Source organism: Scheffersomyces xylosifermentans (assembly GCF_036884685.1).
Source record: "Scheffersomyces xylosifermentans strain CBS 12540 chromosome Unknown RJT20scaffold_6, whole genome shotgun sequence".
In the NCBI taxonomy this organism is placed as follows: Eukaryota; Fungi; Ascomycota; class Pichiomycetes; order Serinales; family Debaryomycetaceae; genus Scheffersomyces; species Scheffersomyces xylosifermentans.
In genome coordinates, this window is record NW_027042944.1 from 1,664,367 (window position 1) to 1,684,154 (window position 19,788).

The 19,788-nt window shown below is 39.3% G+C and overlaps 8 protein-coding genes and 1 non-coding gene across 9 annotated transcripts; 5 read left to right on the top strand and 4 right to left on the bottom strand. All coding sequences in view use genetic code 12, as the record gives it.

Moving 5' to 3' along the window:
- Window positions 1-126: 126 nt before the first annotated feature.
- RJT20DRAFT_1180 (uncharacterized protein) lies at window positions 127-468 on the bottom strand (the record flags this gene model as incomplete). The annotated part of the gene is made up of 1 exon (XM_064915866.1): window positions 127-468. One exon carries the CDS (start codon window positions 466-468, stop codon window positions 127-129), a length of 342 nt encoding a protein of 113 aa, XP_064773425.1.
- A 2,592-nt stretch (window positions 469-3,060) lies between these two features.
- Window positions 3,061-4,886, top strand: ZRT1 (Zrt1p; the record flags this gene model as incomplete). The annotated part of the gene is made up of 2 exons (XM_064918963.1): window positions 3,061-3,283; window positions 3,470-4,886. 2 exons carry the CDS (start codon window positions 3,061-3,063, stop codon window positions 4,750-4,752), a joined length of 1,506 nt encoding a protein of 501 aa, XP_064773426.1. The 3' UTR covers window positions 4,753-4,886.
- A 150-nt stretch (window positions 4,887-5,036) lies between these two features.
- Window positions 5,037-5,633, top strand: RJT20DRAFT_136486 (YbhB/YbcL family Raf kinase inhibitor-like protein; the record flags this gene model as incomplete). Its single annotated transcript, XM_064918477.1, has 1 exon — window positions 5,037-5,633. The coding sequence occupies one exon, from the start codon at window positions 5,037-5,039 to the stop codon at window positions 5,631-5,633; it is 597 nt and encodes a 198-aa protein (XP_064773427.1).
- A 152-nt stretch (window positions 5,634-5,785) lies between these two features.
- On the top strand, window positions 5,786-8,430 carry RJT20DRAFT_130147 (putative sucrose utilization protein SUC1). Its single transcript, XM_064917671.1, has one exon. The coding sequence runs from the start codon at window positions 6,218-6,220 to the stop codon at window positions 8,057-8,059; it is 1,842 nt and encodes a 613-aa protein (XP_064773428.1). The 5' UTR covers window positions 5,786-6,217; the 3' UTR covers window positions 8,060-8,430.
- A 122-nt stretch (window positions 8,431-8,552) lies between these two features.
- On the top strand, window positions 8,553-10,571 carry KIN3 (serine/threonine protein kinase). The gene has a single exon (XM_064917672.1). The coding sequence runs from the start codon at window positions 8,773-8,775 to the stop codon at window positions 10,462-10,464; it is 1,692 nt and encodes a 563-aa protein (XP_064773429.1). The 5' UTR covers window positions 8,553-8,772; the 3' UTR covers window positions 10,465-10,571.
- A 126-nt stretch (window positions 10,572-10,697) lies between these two features.
- Window positions 10,698-11,618, bottom strand: ADE1 (phosphoribosylaminoimidazolesuccinocarboxamide synthase; the record flags this gene model as incomplete). The annotated part of the gene is made up of 1 exon (XM_064921700.1): window positions 10,698-11,618. One exon carries the CDS (start codon window positions 11,616-11,618, stop codon window positions 10,698-10,700), a length of 921 nt encoding a protein of 306 aa, XP_064773430.1.
- Window positions 11,619-12,003: 385 nt separating this feature from the next.
- RJT20DRAFT_t111 lies at window positions 12,004-12,085 on the bottom strand. Its single transcript has one exon. It is a non-coding gene; the product is annotated as a tRNA-Leu (tRNA).
- A 630-nt stretch (window positions 12,086-12,715) lies between these two features.
- Window positions 12,716-14,358, top strand: RJT20DRAFT_148191 (uncharacterized protein; the record flags this gene model as incomplete). Its single annotated transcript, XM_064918964.1, has 2 exons — window positions 12,716-13,699; window positions 13,797-14,358. The coding sequence occupies 2 exons, from the start codon at window positions 12,716-12,718 to the stop codon at window positions 14,106-14,108; spliced, it is 1,296 nt and encodes a 431-aa protein (XP_064773431.1). The 3' UTR covers window positions 14,109-14,358.
- A 1,358-nt stretch (window positions 14,359-15,716) lies between these two features.
- On the bottom strand, window positions 15,717-17,162 carry RJT20DRAFT_56426 (ADP,ATP carrier protein). Its single transcript, XM_064920715.1, has one exon. It carries the CDS (start codon window positions 16,950-16,952, stop codon window positions 16,074-16,076), a length of 879 nt encoding a protein of 292 aa, XP_064773432.1. The 5' UTR covers window positions 16,953-17,162; the 3' UTR covers window positions 15,717-16,073.
- Between the last annotated feature and the right edge of the window lie 2,626 nt (window positions 17,163-19,788).

Sequence of the window (19,788 nt, forward strand, 5' to 3'; positions counted from 1 at the left end):
CCTCTGCTACAAAATCTCTACGCTTGTAATATAGTAATACGTAGTAACAGTACATTTATCAAAAATAAGTAAAGTAACTAACTAGCATCCATGGCATAATGGAAGTAATTGAGCTTGTCAATTGACTTAGAATGGTGGCTTGGAGTCTGGCGTCCATTGGTCTTGGTCACCGTAGTGTTGGTCGTAGTTGTCGATGGCTCTTTGTTGAGCTTGGCTCTTGGCCTCGTCCCTGTCAAGGTAGTCCAAACCCTTAGTCTCGAACAACTTGTCAACTTCAGCACCAGCGAAACCAGCCAAGAGCTCCTTAGCGAACTTGTGGGAGACTGGCTTACCTTCCTTTCTTTGTTTGTCTTCAAAGAGCTTGGCGGCTTCGAAAGAAGCAGCACCGGCTAACAATTCGTGGGAGAACTTACCCTCGTGCTTGTCACCGTAAACTTTCTCGTGGTCGTCACTGCCGAATCCGAACATTTTGTGCTAATTGAATGAATAGGATTGAAATAGGTTACAATCTGTAATAGAGAAATAGCCAAGAAATGAAAAAAGCTTGGACAGATCACCCTGTATTTATACCTGTCAAACAGCTTCGACGATGTCGATATTTTTGGAAGCGTGGCTCGTTTTGCCTCCATCCTTCACCAATGGGAATGGATAACCAAAGACATGAAACTCCGTATTATTGAAAAAGGAGAATACGTCATACATACAGTATCCAAACATCACCTAACTTCCCAATTGGTATGAATTTTTCAATAAAGACTGAGGGGAGGCTGAAGAAGAGGATATCTGAATAGAGTAAAAAATATCAATAATAATAATATGTACCTGTTTTGAAATTCATTGGAATTTCAACCACTACGCTAATCTGACGAGCCTGGAACACCATCGGTGTTGCATGCCGTGGCGACATGGAGACTTTGGAGTGCCCTTCGAACGCCCATATTCTGAGCCATGGGAGACATCTGGTTTAGCGACGGTCATTGGCTTCAGAACAAGGCTTATCGAAGTGCATCTACGCACTACGGTCCGTGGAATAGACCAATCACTATTTATGGCAATTTCATCTAGGTGTGGAACTTCGATTGGTACCTTGTATCTAAAGTTACTAATTAACTCAATCTCTTGGAGATCCACTTGAAATTCCTTCTATGCGCGTTCCCTTATTCAGAATGTAACTGTCTCATGATCAATGTTAGAAGTGGAGACGACTCCACCAGTAAATAGACTATGTAGGAGTTGGACCAATTGTCCCATAATTGGAATGCCGAGATTAAGGATAAAGATGTATCAGATATTCGCTTTTTTTTGTGGCTAGGATGGCTTTTCAACGTGGGATGCATTGTATCTCTTTGAATAGTTCTTGGGCTTCTGCGAGGAAGCATACAGATATAAAAAGAACGTATAGAAGGGTACTCCTAAGTCTACTAATGTCAGTGTGTAATTTTAAACGATAATTGAAATTCTGAACGGCCACAATGAAACAGCTTATCATTCTCATTTTGGGTACGAAGGGTTCTCTGTAAGCATGGATGAGACAGTCCATATCTGCAGTAGCTCAATTGCTGGTTCATCAACGTAATTGTTATCGTGGCAATTACCAATACGTTGATGGTAACGGCGCCCTACAGCCTCAACTTCTCCGCATATTTAAGGAGAAACTATGGTACTCACTAGGTTCTCGATATGTTTGTATACCAATTAGTTTCAAGTCAACATTGGCAAAGAAGATTTAAATGCACTCACAAGTCCCGGCATCTATCATGTTTCGATAGATTCTCTTGTTATCTTTTCAGATCCTTATAGATAGGCTACTTGAGTCTACTATCCCCCAGTAAATCCGTAGAGGTGTCAACTAATAAGGTACTAATAAGGTACTCTGTGTATGGTGTCTCACAAGTATTCACTATCACATGTTCATATGATGTCCATCTATGTTTCTGTTTCTTTCGTACCATCGTTTTCAGAATCTACTCCTTATGTATTGAAGCAAATGACGTCATGTGTAAGAATTAATGGAAAATGCTGGAGTAGCTGAGAGTTGTTAATTTTGCAGCCCGTTGTAGATAAATGCATCGCGTCAACCTTAAAGATTGGAGTAAGATCTTGAACGGCTTGTACATGCTAGCTAACGCCGAGACGACAAGATTCTATTGAATTGGAAGATGTGTAACAAATGGATGAACCGAATTTCTCTCCTGATTGAAGCATAATAACAGGGAACCTAGTACCTATTTTATGGTCGTTACAACTAGTTGCTTACCTAGTTCGCTAGTGTCGCACTGCCAGAATCAGTGTTTGGGCAGTAAAGACTGGATCTTTGTATATTCTGTTCCATTTCCATATCCAAACTATTCAAATTGTCTTTTACTTCTTCGGTTGCAGCCATATTTACCAGCAAACACAGTTTCTGGTCCGATTATCTATTGTTGTGCTGATACAGAGAACTACTAGTAGTGTAATGGGAGAACATACTCGATACTCTCGGCCTCAATCTCTATTTTTTTTGACATCGTTTGGTTGCTAGTAATTTTTTGACACTCGATCAAAATGTCATGACTAGCAGATTGGTCTTGGAAGTACTAATTCTACTTGCAAAAGGGAGTTCTTTGCTCATTCGAACACTATTTGTATAGAATTCTTGGCGGAATAACTACTTAAAGTGGTCTTTTGCGCACTATTCCCACGCATACGCCAAGGATTTATTATTGTTGATTTTGCAACCTTAGTAGTACCAAAGAAAATTCTTGGGCAGTTTGTTTATTAAATTAGTTGATAATTGTTTTAAAACTCGGTTAAAGTGAAGAGTATTTCCTATATGTACAACGTCTACTCCCAATGTAGAACACACTTGAGCTTAATTTTTTGAAAATGTTTGAACTTTTTCTTATTAGTTTTCTTCCAACCAGCTTTCAAAAGTCCACTTCTTGGCATCTTGGAAAGACTTTCAGGAGTTTCTCGGCAATGTAATAACTACTACCGTTATCAATTACTTTTCTTGGGATAAGATGGTTCAAATTTCTTATTTAAGGAGAGATTTCCTTCAGCTGATAGGAAGATTCGGAAATGCAAAGCCAAAATACAGCGAACATGAAAGTTGACGTAGCTTGCGTTATATTCACTGCGATTGCCGTCACGGCTGCAAGCTCCACACAGGTAGTTTCCTCAAAATTGGAGTCAGGAGATGTACATAGAAGAGCTGAAGATCCAAAATCATCCATCTCCAATCTTACGGGGTGTCATTTTCATGATGGAATCCAATTTTGCACAGACAATAATGGAGATGAAGGTTCTATCCTGCCATCACCGAAGGATTCTAATTCTGCTTCTTCGAGCTACAGTGACTGCCACTCACATGGCAAGGATATATTTTGTGTAGATCCATCAGGATCAGACGTCCAGTTCGTGAGGATTGTTGATGAAGACCACGCTCACGAAAAACATGACGACGATCATGACAATGATGACCACTCAGTAACTTCACGTCTCACAGGATGCCATTTCCATGATGGCACTCAGTATTGTATAGATGATAATGGAGAAGAGGGTTCCATCGTGCCATCACCAAAGGACTCCACTTCCGCTCCTTCGACTTACACCGACTGTCATTCCCATGGCAAAGAGACATTTTGTGTAGACAACGCTGGTCGTGAGGTTCAGTTCGTGAGAGCGGTTGAAGGTGAAGAGATTGAAAACAGCGAAGAATCCTCTTCAAACCTGACTGGAAAAAATTGTCATTTTCACGGAGGAGTTGAGCATTGTGTGGGGGAGGAGCACTCCCGTTCGGCAGAGGCTTGTGAAAGAGTTGATCGTGACTATGATATACCCTTACGTATTGGTCTTCTATTTGTTATTTTTGCCACGAGTTCTATTGCTGCCTTTGGTCCAATCTTGCTCAAAAAATTCTTGAGCTCTTCCATTAATGGGTTTGTTGCCCTTATAATTAAACAATTCGGTACGGGAGTGATTATATCAACAGCATTTGTTCATTTAATGACGCATGCTGAGCTCATGTGGCGAAATTCTTGTATCACTTTGGCTTATGAGTCTACATCTACTGCCATTACCATGGCTGGTATATTCTTGGCCTTCTTAGTGGAGTATATCACTGGGCGCTCTCTTAAGGCCAGATCTCAGAGGATCAATGTGGTCGAAGCACAAAATGACACAGAGCAGGAAGATCCAATATCAGGAGAGAAGGGGTTGAATGTCAGCTCTGAAGAATCTCTGAGTGAAAAGAACGTCATCGGACATGATCACTTCCATGGATTGTCACCAAGTGATAAGTTCTCCGTTTTAATTATGGAAGCTGGTATACTTTTTCATTCTATCCTTATTGGGGTCACTTTGGTTGTTGCTGGAGATTCTTACTTTATTACGTTATTTATTGTTATTCTTTTTCACCAGTTTTTCGAGGGTTTAGCTCTAGGTGCTAGAATTACTGAAATTACGAATGCCCGTATGATAGCTAAACTTGCTATGGCATTAGCGTTTGCATTAATCACTCCAATTGGAATGGCTATTGGAATAGGAGTTTTGAATACCTTCAATGGAAATGATCCCTCCACCATTATTGCTTTGGGTACCTTGGATGCGTTTTCAGCTGGTGTTCTTATCTGGACAGGTCTTATTGAGATGTGGGCCCTGGACTGGTTGTTTGGACCCTTGGCACACGCATCATTCCTAAAGACTCTGTGCTCCCTCTTTGCCTTTATTGCAGGAATGATTCTTATGAGTTTCATTGGTAAATGGGCTTAATATTTTCATAGATATCTTAATATTTTAGAAACTCATAATCGACCTATTGTAGATAACAGATGACATGGGGCCACGATAGATGCAAAAAAGTGTTCGTTTATGCTCGGAGATTAAAGGATATTCGGTCTTAATAAGCCCGGGCCGAAAAATCAGTTTCCTTTTCTGGGAATAACCCCGAGATGACGGTATATTTTTCAACTCCTGTTAAGAACTATATAAAAGGGAGATTCTGTCAAAATGCAAGGGTAGAACAGGTTGCTTGATTCAGTAACAGTGCTGCTAAGATGTGCGCCGCGAGATTTTTGGGACGTTTGCTCTATAACTTTAGAGGGAGAGATGAACAATTATTGACCAACCAATTAAATGTCAAAGAGAATCCTCAAACCATAACTATTACCAGTCCTTTATTCGAAGACAATGGCTACATGCCAATTGAAACAGCTGGAAAGGGAGTGGGAGATGACAAGTCACCATCCCTTTCTATCAAAGTTGAGCCAAATGCCGAAATAACGTCGTTAGTTTTGATTCTCCAAGATATCGATGCCCCTGTACCTTTTGCTATTACACATATGCTTGTCTACGATATTGCTCCTGCTCCAGAGATCACATTCGAATTGGGAGAGCTTGCAGTTACTGAAGACCATCCTGACAAGTTCAAGCTCGGTTTCGATACTTTCAAGTATGTTGGTTACATGGGACCTCGTCCTGTGCCAGGCCATGGTGACCATCGTTACGTGTTCCAAGTTTTCGGTATTAATGAGACTGCTACTACTGCCTTGCGTAACTTTGAGGGAAGGCCCAATACTGCTAATGTTATTGCAGCCATTAAGGGCAACGTTAAGGCCCATGGAGTGCTCACTGGTTTATATAAGCGTGATTGAGGCCTCACCGAGCAGAGTGAGAGAAGAGGGTCCTTCCAATTATATATATTTATTATAAATTATAAATTTTGCAGTAACCTTTTTACCGTGATATTAGAGAATTAATAACATATATAACGATTCTACCAATTTTGCATCATTAAAGTAATACTGTACCCCTGTCGATGTCTCTCCCTACATCCTCGCTTCCTCACTCTCCCTAATTCTCACTCTCCTCCTCCTCCACCACCTCATTAGTAACCCCCGCCGTATGGTGACCCCGCCAGAGCCGCACCGTCGTAAAACTTTTGAAAAAGTGCGGAGCACAGCCTAAAACACCCATACCGCAGTACTTTAAACCATTTTCCGAACATTGTTCCTCGCCCGTATATGCCATTATGTATGGCGGAGTGATGGGGAAAGGATTAATAAGTTATGGATGCTCAAGTTAGTCAGGGATATTGTTGATAGATAATAATCGGAGACTTGCTGCCGTGAATCGAATAGTGATAACATCCGAGCAAACTGGTCAGGTTGTGATCCCAGTCCTAATTTCACTAGTTTCATTCGCTTAGGAGGCCTCTACCCCTCTGAAAAACTACTATATGGCTAGTGTAATCCCTGCTAGAACCACCAATGACGCCCAAGAAATCTCGCAAAAAGCTAAGTTAAAGCATTCGGACAAGGGCCAGGCTCCTTCAGGGGCTCGTAGGGCTAAATATTCTCGACCTTGCGATGGCTGTGCTGTTAGGAAAGTTCGATGCTCCGACGTTCGTCCTTGTACTCGCTGTTTAAACAATGGTATAGTGTGTACCAGTAATAGAATCAGAAAGAAATGTGGACCCAAGGCTAAGAATTTGCAAAAAGCTCCGTATTACCAAGGAGAGCCGCTTCATATTCCGATTTCCAATATTTCAGCCGAGCCACCTGCTACTTCGTCGAGGAACTCGTCATTGGATTCGAAACCGATGACAATTCAAGATGTTGATGGAGACATCCATGTTGGGCACTTTCACAACAATAGCACTAACACACGCACAATCCCACCAAATATGGGCCATGCACCCATCTTTTCCATTGATATATTGTTGCCATGTCTTCAAGTCTATCAAACATGGTATTACGGAGTTTGGCCCGTGTTATCTGTAGCACACTTGGTATCACAGTTGGCTACAGTTGATCTTGCAGGTCCTTTGACTCAAGAAATCTCGGTTTCCTATTCATTGTGTCTTGCTGTGTGTGCAGCCATATCACGGCAGGTGGCGTTTTTGAGTGAAAACTCGAATATCATCAAGTTACCTGAGGGAATCGGAGCTAAAGACTATGTTCGAGCAGCACTTAGTGTTAGGGAGCAATATGAGCATCGTCTCCAACCATCATATGAAACGCTTTTGACTTCATTCTTCTTGTACGTGTATTACATTAATGTCAAGGGAGGTACTGCTGCTGCAATTATGCACTTACGAGAGGCTATATCAATAGGACAAATCTTACGTTTGCACGATCCAGAAGCTTACTTGAGCAAGCCACCAGCTGAAGTTCATAGACTCAGAAAAATATTCTACTTGCTTTTAGTGACGGAGAGATTCATGTGCATTGAAGATAGCGTCCCAGTAATCTTGGATTCAAGTATCCCATATCCTTCGTTGGAGGATGAGGAGTATTCAGGTTTGTTAACTGGATTCACGGAGCTCGTCAAGATCTTCTCTATACCTGATCGGTTGTTTTTTGAGAAGATGAGTATTGCAAGCAGAAATGAAAATAATAGAGAGAACTATGAAGCCTTGCAAAGCTTTTTCCATATGCCGTCGAGTTCTCTATCGGAAGGTTGGGTTATTGATGTAGAGAATAGGATCAAGAGTATTTCTATATCTCATCCAACTTCGGATATTGAGAAGGTGAATATTTTGCTATCGAAACACTGGATGAGATCTTTAATTTGGCATATTGCTTACCAGAATGGCTTGTTATCTAGTAGGAGAGGTGAGGACGACTGTTTGAGTCTACTGTATCCCGTTACCATTGCACACGAGTTTTTATCTTCGACCAGTAATTTGCCCATCTATGCTTTTGAATCGAATGGACCAGGAGTTGTAGTGAAAATGCTAGAAATAGCGAATGGGTTAGCTGATTCTATGAGCGACCTTGCCATTGTGAATAACTTCATGGATTCTGGGGCGTGCCACAATGCTTTGAATTCGATTTTTTGGTTAATTTCCAAGTTTAAAACTGATGTCACGCTTCCAGTGAAGCTTTATAACCGCATAGAGAAGATAGTGAATGGTGGATCGATACCTAGACCGCGTTTTTCATCGGATTTGATCTCGGAGATAGAACTTCTTGACGACGATGTGATACGGGAGATTGAGGGATCCGAGAGCTCCACTGATTCCCAGGAAATTATTTCTATTCGTGGAAGTTTTACCAATTTGTTGGAAATGGCTTAGATTGCTAGAACTTTGTAAATAAAAACGTAGACGATTCTGTGACTATGAAAATATCAGGAGGGTCCACCACGTCCAGCGACCTCCATCGACTAATAGTTAATTTTTCGCACCCAATTTAATAATACGACACTGATGAATAACAGTAGGGACAACTCTAGGAGAACAAAAGAAATGTAAACCTTGATTGATAAAATTAAGGGCATATTTAGTCCCCCAGCCAAGGTACTTGGCATCGATATTACCCATTATTCTCTCGTCCCGATAAACACCATCATCAGATCTACGAATAACATGAACAGTGTGTGTCATCCCACACTATCGTCACTGTTACTTCACTATACACGACAATATGTGTCACGTGAATTCTTCATATGCACCTTTTGTAGCATCTTCCCAAATAGGCAATATGATAAACAGTCCCAAATAGTATGAAGCCATGGAAATCGAAAATTTATATAGTGATGTTGCTGTAGATGAAACTGGGATTGTGATAAGTGAGACGAAGTGAAATACAATAGATTCTCTTTTGTGATAATATTTGTCCAGTGGAATTTTGGAAATCTTTTTGGGTATCCCTCTCGTGAGATCTTGTTCTCTGGGACTCTTTGTTATAGCTTAGGTGCAAATCACAGAATCGTAGACTTAAATAGATAAAGGCAGCGAAGTGACCCTTCTGGAAATTACCGGGCCACTATCGTCTGAATACCGCAAGAATGACAACGAATATCAGCAATGAGTACGATGCCTTGGAGGTGATAGGAAAGGGCTCCTTTGGAACAGTACGGAAAGTCCGTCTAAAAGCGAGTGGCCAGATCCTTGTAAGGAAGGAGATTGAGTATACCTCCATGAATGTCCAGGAGAGAAACCAGCTCATCTCCGAATTAAGGATCCTAAGGGAGCTCGATCATACCAATATTGTGAAATACTACCGACATGACCACATTATGGAGAAGAAGTCCATTCACATATACATGGAGTACTGCGATGGAGGAGACCTCGCCCAAATCATCACTAACTTCAAGAAGAATAAAGAACAGGTTCCAGAAGAATTCATATGGCAGGTGCTTGTTCAAATATTACTAGCACTTCACAGATGCCATTATGGTATTGACGCAAAGAAAGTCAACTTATTCTCCAATACCAATAACAGCGAGCCAAGTATCAACTCGGAAACTGTGATTATCCACAGAGACATTAAACCAGATAACATATTTATGCTGAACTCAGGTAAAACCGTAAAACTAGGAGACTTTGGTTTGGCCAAAATGTTGACGTCCCAAAATGATTTTGCTAAAACATACGTAGGAACTCCTTATTACATGTCACCTGAGGTGTTAATGGACAATCCCTACTCCCCTGTATGCGATATTTGGTCTTTGGGATGTGTTCTCTTCGAACTTTGTACTCTTCAGCCACCATTCCAAGCAAAGACTCATCTCCAACTACAGACAAAGATAAAACGGGGAATCTTTCCTGAAATTCCGGATTCTTACTCGTCTCAACTCAGATCAATAATAAGAGAATGCATAACCGTGGAGCCGGAATCTCGACCATCTTGCTTCGACTTGTTGGAGACTTTATCTGTTCGTTTCCTCCGCAAGGAAACTGAAATCAAGGAAATCAGTGCCAACCTAAACGAATTTCAGAAGCAATTACTCACGAAGAGTGAAGAATTAAAGAAAAAGGAAGCTTACTTGCTAAGTTTAGAAAACAAGATTATAAATCAAAGAGAGGAGTTAGAGGACGAGTTCGAGAGCATGCAGAAGAAATGTAACTTACAGAAGAAGCAGTTAGAGGAGGAACTCATTGGTGAGTTTGAAATGAGGAAAAGAGCAATGGATTTGGAAGCAAAGGAGGTCCGTTTGGGCTACCAGAGAGAATTTAAGATGGTGGTTGACCAAGAGGTTCAGCAAAGAGTCAAGGAAATCCTCAGCAAACAACAGTTTAACGATTTGCATCGCAAGAAGTCAGATCCTACTTCTAATAGCTATTCATTATCACCCAATAAAGGTGTATCAAATCCACCTCAATCCCCAGCCACCCTTCAAGCAAGAAACTACCAGAATCAGCACTATGCATCCAATGAGCAATTATCACTGCCTACGAAGCCAAAAGGGCCCAGAGATCTAGTCGAGGAAGGTCAGAAAAGAATTCCACTCAAGAATCGTAACAATGACGACTTCGATTTGTACCATGGTCATCAGTATAAGAGTCAATCTACTCCACCTCTCAGTTCAAGAAATACTCAATATAACTATCACAAGAGGGTTAGTGACGAGCTTGAAAGATTGAGTTTGGACAAGAGACAAATCCCAGAGTTTGACGAGCTTGAAAGATTGAGTTTGGACAAGAGACAAATCCCAGAGTTTGACGAGTTTTACTCAAGAAAGAATTACAGACATTGAAGAGTCCATAGGGACAATGAGATGTTTTAGGCATCAGTGACATCTGTCACTTCATAACAGTATTTACGAAAGACGAATCGACATCATAGCATACAAAAGTTTATTTCATTCTCATTTAATAGTATAAATATATATTTAATTTACACTTATCTCGTATCATTTCTAGGCTGCGTTTATAGTTGCTGGAGGAGGTAATTGCAATGTTTAACTATCACCCACTTCAGATATCACACTTAGTCAACCCATTTGCTTCCAGTAAGCGATTCATAAGCCTCAATGTACTTAGCCTTGGTTTTGACCACGATTTCATCATCCATGGCAACACCATCCTTACCAGCTAAGCCGTTTGAAGTCAACCAGTCTCTCAAGAACTGCTTGTCGTAAGAATCTTGTGATTGTCCTACGGCGTAAGTTTTAGCATTCCAGAATCTTGAAGAGTCTGGTGTTAAAACTTCGTCAACCAAAACCAACTTGTTGTCGCTATCCAAACCAAATTCAAACTTGGTGTCAGCAATGATAATTCCTCTGGTCTTAGCAAATTCCTTGGCTTTGGTGTAAAGCTTGATCGCAGCATCCGCCAATTGGTCACACAATTCTTGGCCCACTATCTCAGCGGCTTTTTCTGGCGATATGTTTTCATCGTGTTCACCTTGTTCAGCTTTGGTCGAAGGAGTGAAGATAGCGGTTGGGAACTCCTGAGATTCCAACAATCCCTGTTCAACCTTCAATCCATGGACAGTACCCGATTTCTTGTATTCTTTCCAAGCTGATCCGGTGATGTATCCTCTGACAATGACTTCCAATGGGATCAACTTCAACTTTCTTACAAGCAAAGATCTTCCTGACAATTGTCTTTTGTACTTGTCCTGAGACAATTCCTTAGGTAACTTGGCAAACAAGTGCTCATCGTCGCTTTTAGCAAGTACCAAGTGGTTGGGGATGGTATCAGCTAAGAAGTCAAACCAAAACTCCGACAATTTGGTGAGAATCTTGCCCTTAGCTGGTACTCCGTTGCTCATTATCACATCGTAGGCGGAAATTCTGTCTGTAGCAACGAATAAGAGGGTATTTTCGTCTACTTGGTAGATATCTCTAACCTTACCTCTAGCCACTAAGGGCAAGATATTGTCCAATTCTGTTGTGTGCAAAGACATTTCTACGAGATTTTTCACTATGCAATTACAAATTCTATAGATTCTAGATACTTCTACTTGCACTAACTCAGATATTGTTTCCACTAGATAGGCCCTAACCATCTATATATCCAAGAATCAATAGCTGGGCTGATGACTTCATCAAGAGCTCATTGCAATGGCATGTTTGACTCTGGCAGGGTGTCTGCAGGAATGAGTTATGTGCGAAATATGAAAAATTCTGGAGAAGTCATTTGATGGTGTGGTGATAACAAATGAGACATCAGATTAGGCATAAGATTGAAATGACGGTATGAGAAGAGATGGAGGGCAATAGGTGTGTGATGAATGAAGTAGATAAATATAAGAAATTATACAGTTCTGGAGAGTGCAAGGTAAAAAATAATGACTCCTACGCGGTTCGAACGCGTGCATCTTTACGATAGTAGAACTTGAGTCTACCGCCTTAACCACTCGGCCAAAGAGCCATTTTATGATTTTTCAGCTTCCAGTACAGCTTTGTTCTGTATGCATTACGTAATCAAGATTTTACCGCCAAAACCAAAGCCGCCTAACAAATGCCGCCTAAAAGAACAAAAAACGCTATATCAAAATCCCATTTTAGTTCCTTGGCCCCAAACTCTCCTTTGAGGACTGATAAATGGCTTAAACTATACCTGCACTCCTTGAAATCTAAGAATTGTATAGGAAATATTGAGCCCAAGATATTTACCCTTGATCAATAGATAGGGAATTAACCACTAACGTATCGATTTTCAATTATTTCACCTAAACTACTTCTTCGCCATCATCGCCTTCATCGTCTATTGTAAATGAACTCTTACATTGCCGGAGGGTTTGTTGTCACAACAGTTTCACTCTGAACCAATCCCCTCCACGTCTTCTTTATATATCTCTCATTCTAGTGGCTTGAAATAGCCATTAGGAAATATGATGGTAATACACATGTACCTGAAGAAAAAAATTCCTTGATATCTAAGATCTTCTATCCAAACTCCCAGGAGTTATATTACGAAGTGCTCAATGACAGAGAAAGAAATGTCCGAGTGCTTTTGGATACACATCTTCTAGGAACCTGGGATCCCCATGGGATATCCATGGCCGAAACCCTTTTGCCAGGGGACAAGGCATCAGTCTCCATAGGTGAATATCCTCCAATTGCTACAACAGCTTTTATCACTAATGCGTTGATGTCTGCAAACTTTATCGGGACAAGTAATTCCGAATTCAAAGAGGAATATCTCCGTCCACTTGATTTAGCCCTTAAGGATGCAAAAGATCTAATGATGTTAGTAAGGTCACATTATTCGAAGCCAATGAAGATAAATTTCTTCCTGAAAACTGACATCCAAAACCACTACCATATCGAGACATCGGTACCTCTTAGCCATATATATCTATCAATTTATGAAACTCTAGGAATCCGTAGCCTGTTTGCAAGGCTGTCAACAGTTGAACCTTTCTTGTCAACAAGAACGCTCACTAAGCTCGGCATTGTCCACGTTTTGAATGATAATTTACATAACGGAAACAAAGATTGGGACTTGTGCGTTGCTATAGGCGACATTAAGATACCTAACTATTTAATGGCTTCAGGGTTCGAAGAAATGAGGAAAAATATTTCGATGTTTAAAAATATGATAAACCACGACGAAACACCATGTATTGGAAGCTGGGATGTAGGCTCCTCATTTAGTTTCGTTTTCCGAAAAATCCTTCTCCAGGCATTTGTGCTAGGGACAGATAGGTTTTTTGTTTCTGACCATCTGACATTTTCAGGTTTTTTTAGATACGAAGTTTTCAAAGGCGGCAGTGAATTGGATATCCATTACTTCGTAATTAATGATCCCGAAACAGTAGCAGACGGTATTACATTACGTTCAGCAATAGCAGGGTTCTTTTATAAAACGGTAGAACAAACACGAACCACAAGGGAAATTTTAAGAGGATGGGTTAAAGAAGCTAACCTTAAGAGAGAACTTATAGATCCATTGAAGAATGCAAATCCTAGAAATCTTGATGGATACAACTTGCGATTGTCCAGGAATATACCTGGGATGTCAGGCAAAATGATAGATATTGTACAAGATGAATTTTATTTGGATTTTGGTGAAATCCGTGGCAATACAAGTTGTCGAGTTAATATATAATACTGCGAAGTGCTTCCCCACTCTACAGCTTCCTCCTAAGGTTTTTACTAAGTTGTACTACTTTTCAAAAGAAATGGTAGAGAACTCGGGAGTCTACACATACCCTAATATAAAGAAATTGTACCATATGTTTTTCAATGAATTAGCCATAAACAAGAAAGTAGAGAAATCCAAATTTGCTTCGAACTATCCAAAATTATTGGTATCAGGCTTTTGGAATGGATACAAGGACCACCCTATGCACATATTCGAGTATCTTGGAAAGGAGGTCTCACGGAAGAATGGAAAAGCACTAAAGTTTACAGTACGGTCAGGGCGAGGCTCAAGGAACTCCATCTGATGGGTATTGCTCACAATGATAATAGAGTGCCCAACATCCAAGTTTCTGCTTCTGGGCAGATACACTTAATCGATTTTGGGTTATTAGACTGCTCTCGAAACAGAAAGCATATGAAGAAAGACTTTGAACAACTTGACTATTTATTTGGAATATACAAGTGAGAATGAAAATGAAATATAAAGAGAGCGTTCCAGCTGTTAGGTCATTAGAAAGATTTATCCACTATACTCCGCTGACATAGTTGCACGCTGTAAATGCTTATTTTGCTTCGAAAAAGTTAGCAAAGCAAGCTGATTGGGAATCCGTGTAAGTCCAGAAGCCCACATTCACTCTCCCTGTTATTCACTCAGTCGTCGTCTTCCGATCATAAACAGAAGAAAAGAATGATGCTTCAGGTATTTTGAGCCATAATTCTGAGACAGCATTTCAGAGTATTCAGATTGTGCAAAGTTGTCATTGTTCACACGAAGCTGGCCACTTGCCGATGCTGTATGATTCAGAAACAAGTCTCTGAAGAGAGCTACTTTGCCAACAGTAGTATGCATTTCCTTTTTTCTCAGAACAACCAAGAGCGGGGAGAAGGTTTCACTTTATGCTGAGTACTAAATATATGAACATACAAACCTTGGTAACCATTTGGACTTTTTGCAGTAGTGGAGTCCCATTCAGAAACTAAGTTGGAACGTGGTAGACGCTGGAACAGGTCAAAGCTTCAAGTGTGGTAACCCTGTCAAATATGTCGCTATTTATGTCTTAGTATATTATACTCCTACATACAAATTAATTGTTGTGAGAAATCGGAGATAAAGACAGCCATCATTCGGAGATTCCTCATATGACTATCTCGGATTGATTTTGGAAAATGTGGAGATATGAAAAACTTTAGACCTTCAATAATATTGAAACTTAATATGAGTTCGTCTAGGAAGCTTTCATTCTTGACATATTTTTCTAAATATATTGTTGCTTCAATTAAGAAGGAATCGGACGAAATACTAGCCCATACTTACGAAGTAAAATTTTGAATTTTTTTGCACTTCTTTTCCATATGTTATTAAATCAACTGCACTTCGAAAATCTTTAATTCCATGATTTCATGCCAAAGTTGTTAAACTCATTCAACTATGATATGATGTTAACAAGTTCTAAATAATTTGTAACAAATGGTATATATTGCTTTTTCGTGAATATAAGAACAAACCTGCTATATATACCCAGAAGCTGATTCTTAAGAAGCCAATCTTCTAAAGTAATTAGAGGCGAAAGGATATTAGTGGCTTAATAAACATATAAACATATGGAAATAAAAAGCTAAGAAGTATCTAGCAATAAATGGAGGACCCGGGTAGGTGCAAGTGTAGAGCAATGTAGTTTGGGTAAATCGAAGGTTCACATCTTTCAGGGAGATATGTATGGGCTAACAACAAGCCGGTGTCACATAGGCATAACGGAATAATAATGCTTCGGTGGTGGCTGCTTTTTCCTAAAATTTAGAAGAGTTCTAAACTATGTAAAGAATTCATGAACTAGTCAAATGGTTATTCAAAAGTCGGAAACGAAGGTAATCAATTTTCTAGATCGCATCCGTTGTTTCAGTCGCATAATTAAGTTTATATTCTGAAAAAAATCTAAAAGATATATGAACAGTAGAGATATCAATCTCAATTTTTATCCTGATGCTTATACACTCCAAACATTGCATATAAAACGCTGCAGCAGTTAATTTTATAATATCTGATATGAGGCTGATGAAATATATACAAAGCGTACCTCTGGAATCCAATGTTGTCCCTGTTTGATTCTGTCAACCGATATTTCACGTGCGCAAGGGAGGCTAACGTGTTAGAATAAAGCACCCAATGGTTTTGATAGTTTTGAACATGGCAACGTTTTCGATTTAAACAGCTATGCTGGATCATTCGTGAATCTATTGATTCTAGTCTTCTATAGATGTAATAATAAACATCAACTTATTGCAGTATGGAGTAATGATATCAACATGGCATTTGTGACCGCGATCAACATCCTGGCACCACAACCTCTGAACAAAGAGCCAACACCTTCAGCAGCAATAATTCTCTTGAAGCATTCAGAGCCATTTTTGTATCTGGTTCCTTCTCCCGAATTCATCATCATCCTTCTGGAGATAGTGTCGAATGGATAGCAAAAAGCAGTTGCTGCTGTCGTAATAGCCCAAGAAATAAGGAAGGAAGGATAAAAGGACTCTTCACGTGGAGCAACCATCACAAAAGATCTCACGGTCCCGTGGAGACCAAAGTGAAGGCATCTGAATACAGTGAGACCAAGAGCAAAAGGACCGAATCCTCTATACAAGCCAGTAAAACCGCTCGAAGTCAAAGTACTAGCATAAACATCAAATAATCCCTTGAACTTTCTCTCCCCGCTGGCAGACGCAACATCATTTGCTAGTCTTGTTGCAGCATAATCTAAAGGGTATACAAAAGCTAGAGTGGCATTACAGAGTAAAACTTCAGATGCTAAGTTACCTGCTATCCAGTACCAGAAGCCCTTCTTCTTTCTCACCCCAAAGACTGTGTTGAGCTTTTCCTTAAGAGCATGGTTCATAGCCCATGTCGGGAAAAATTTGATAATATCGGCTGAGTTACCCCTCCATAAGGCAACTATACCTTCGTTGCGAGTAGTCCTTACAAAACAGTTAATGATCCCTTCATACTTTTTGGTAAGACTCCCTTGCTTAATTAATACATTTTGGCTCTGAATCAAAAGTTTGACTCTATTCATAGGAGCGAAAGCAGTTGTCCAAATAATGGAGCCAACTCCATCCAGTAAGTAGCTAGAGATTGATGGATTAACTGAGGCCATTATATGCTTAAATGCTAAGGTAGATATTTCAAATATTGAACAAGATCATAGTCCTCAATGGGCATAAGAAAAATGTAATAGCTTTTATGGGATCTATAGCAATCTTCCAAAACGCTCAATTGTTTATTCGGCAGTAGAGTTTATACCGGTGCGTAGTGATTGGAGTAGTGGTTTTGCAAATGCAACTTCGCTAATTTTCCCAAGAATGAGATTTGCCACTCTCAGTCTTTGAGTATAACTTAATTGGGTTGTTTTGGACTGTTGTGGCTGATTGCAGGAAACTTAATACTACATATCGAATAGTAATGATATATTAGTGATGTTGCATTCATTCACGGTGAAGACAATGCTGCAGTATGGGACTTCTAAGGTTTGGCCACTATCAACTCGATAAAAAGAGAAATACATGAAAATTTTGAGATGAAAACCAACATGCTGCTATACTTAGGCAACTGTACTTGTAGAGCCATATCGCAGTATTGCATTATGCCCTTTCAACATTTCAGGAGTACTTGGGAAAATTTACTTTTCTTACAAAATTTGCAAAATATTCTACGACAATGCGGCGGTACGGGTATTCTACGACAACCAATGGGTACTATAGCCCTTGAGAATGGGGGAGTAGATACTTCAAATGTTGACGAACACTTTAGAGAATGTGTTATTATAATTCCTGGAGAATAACTCACAGGTTGTAAATTTCTCAAGATATCAACATTTTGAACATTTGTTACTTGGATTCGACAATACCTGAGTTGATTACAGTGGAAATAGCCGAAGTTTGGGCAAAATATATGATTGCTCACCTAAAATGTTTTGATTAATCTTTTTTTGCACGTGAAATGCGCATTATTTCAACTATAAAAGAGACACTAATTTGTGATATATTATAAAATTCATCATCATAGGAAAAGTACATAACATTCTAATACTGTTTTACAACATCTCAATACAAATGAACCAATCAACCACAACAGTAGACGCTGTTTCCTTGCCACCTGGGTGTCTTCTCAAAGGTTATCTTATTGAATCTGATAGGAAAATTAGTGTAGTTGAGAAGAAAGCCAAAAGAGAGAAAGAGAAGATACGCGGATCAATATATGTATATTCGGAATCTGTAGAAAAAGCTATTCGTGACAGCTGGAATGAAGAATCCATACAAATTGATGCAATTTTGGAGGATATTGAAGAGGCATTAGAGTGGGCTAGTATTGATAAGACAAATGTATTCACAATTAGAGAATCAGATAATACTGTTCAATATGAGGTTCATTTACTGGATCTGCAGTGAATCTATTATGATGTAGTAGGGTAGAATATATATACTTAACTTCTTTTGTATATACTCCAAACGAGTATAAAGGGGGTTTACTTAAGCAGCTTATACGAAGAAAAGAGAACCAAATTTAATATTGGTAGGGGAGTCGTACTCTAGTTGTTTTTCCGAGTTGTTGTTTCCTAGTTATAATAATTAAATAAACAATATATTCAATATATAAACTTTCTTTCATCCGTAAATGTGTGCTGCTTTCTAGTTCTGGACAGTTTTGGGTAGTAGCCATGCATGATATCTAATTGGGAATAAAATACTGTTGTATCCTTATAGGGATTTTTTTGAAGCCAATAAAACGAAAGTGCACGGCAAATTATCAGTACTGGCCCTGAGATAAGAAGTGGTAAAGTTGTGTTTTGTGCCAGTTACCAACCTGGCAAATGTAAGAGCTCTAGAAACTGAAATTTTCAGTATGCTGGCAATTATAGGAAGGCGGACTGTGCTTGTTTGAAAGTAAATAGGAGAAAAATAAGCTTGACTATCATATAATCTGTTATCTCTGTACGGCTGCGCGGCAATTCGTTAGAAAATTCTGAAATTCTACTTCCCGATTATTCCGTTCTCTTTAACCAAGGCTTCCGTTTAAGCGCGGAAATGCGCGCAACTATGGGATATTCTCCGCGCTGCGGTACGGGTCTTCTACGACAATGCTGCGGTACGGGTCTTCTACGACAATGCTGCGGTACGGGTCTTCTACGACAATGCTGCGGTACGGGTCTTCTACGACAATGCTGCGGTACGGGTCTTCTACGACAATGCTTCGGTACGGGTCTTCTACGACAATGCTGCGGTACGGGTCTTCTACGACAATGCTGCGGTACGGGTCTTCTACGACTATCTTTATCTTTAGTTTATATTTATGAATTCTCATATAAAATATCTAAATCTCATATTTATAATTACTTTAACCAACGTATTTATTTTGATCAATTATTAAATAATGTAGTTATTAGACCTACTCTTAAATTAGCAGGTGCTCTTAATATCTATACTGATAATGGTTTATTAAAAGTTTTAGGTAGTACTGGTATTAGTAGAGCTTTAATACATTTACCAATTCTATTAATTATTAATCTTTTATATTTATTCATCTTCCCCCCTCTTTTCTATTTTATTTTATAAATTATCTATTTTATTTATTCTATATCCCACCTTTACTTTGTAAAGGGGGTAGAAAGTAAATATATATAAAGGTTCTCTTCTCTTAAAGAGTACAAGTTAAATAGATCACCTTATCTTTAAATTAATAGTATAGGTAATATATAATATATATATACCCCCTTCCCCTAGGGGAAAGGGGGTAGAAGGTATATATATATATATTTATATATATCTTATAGTTAAGATATATAAAGAATAAGATAACTTTGTTATTATTTACTATAATATAAGGTATATATAACCCCTTTCCCATGGAAAGGGGTATAAAGTAAATATATGTCTTTATCCCCCCCCCCCCCTTTTCCTTAGGAAAGGGGGGTACAGAGTAAATATAAAGGAGAG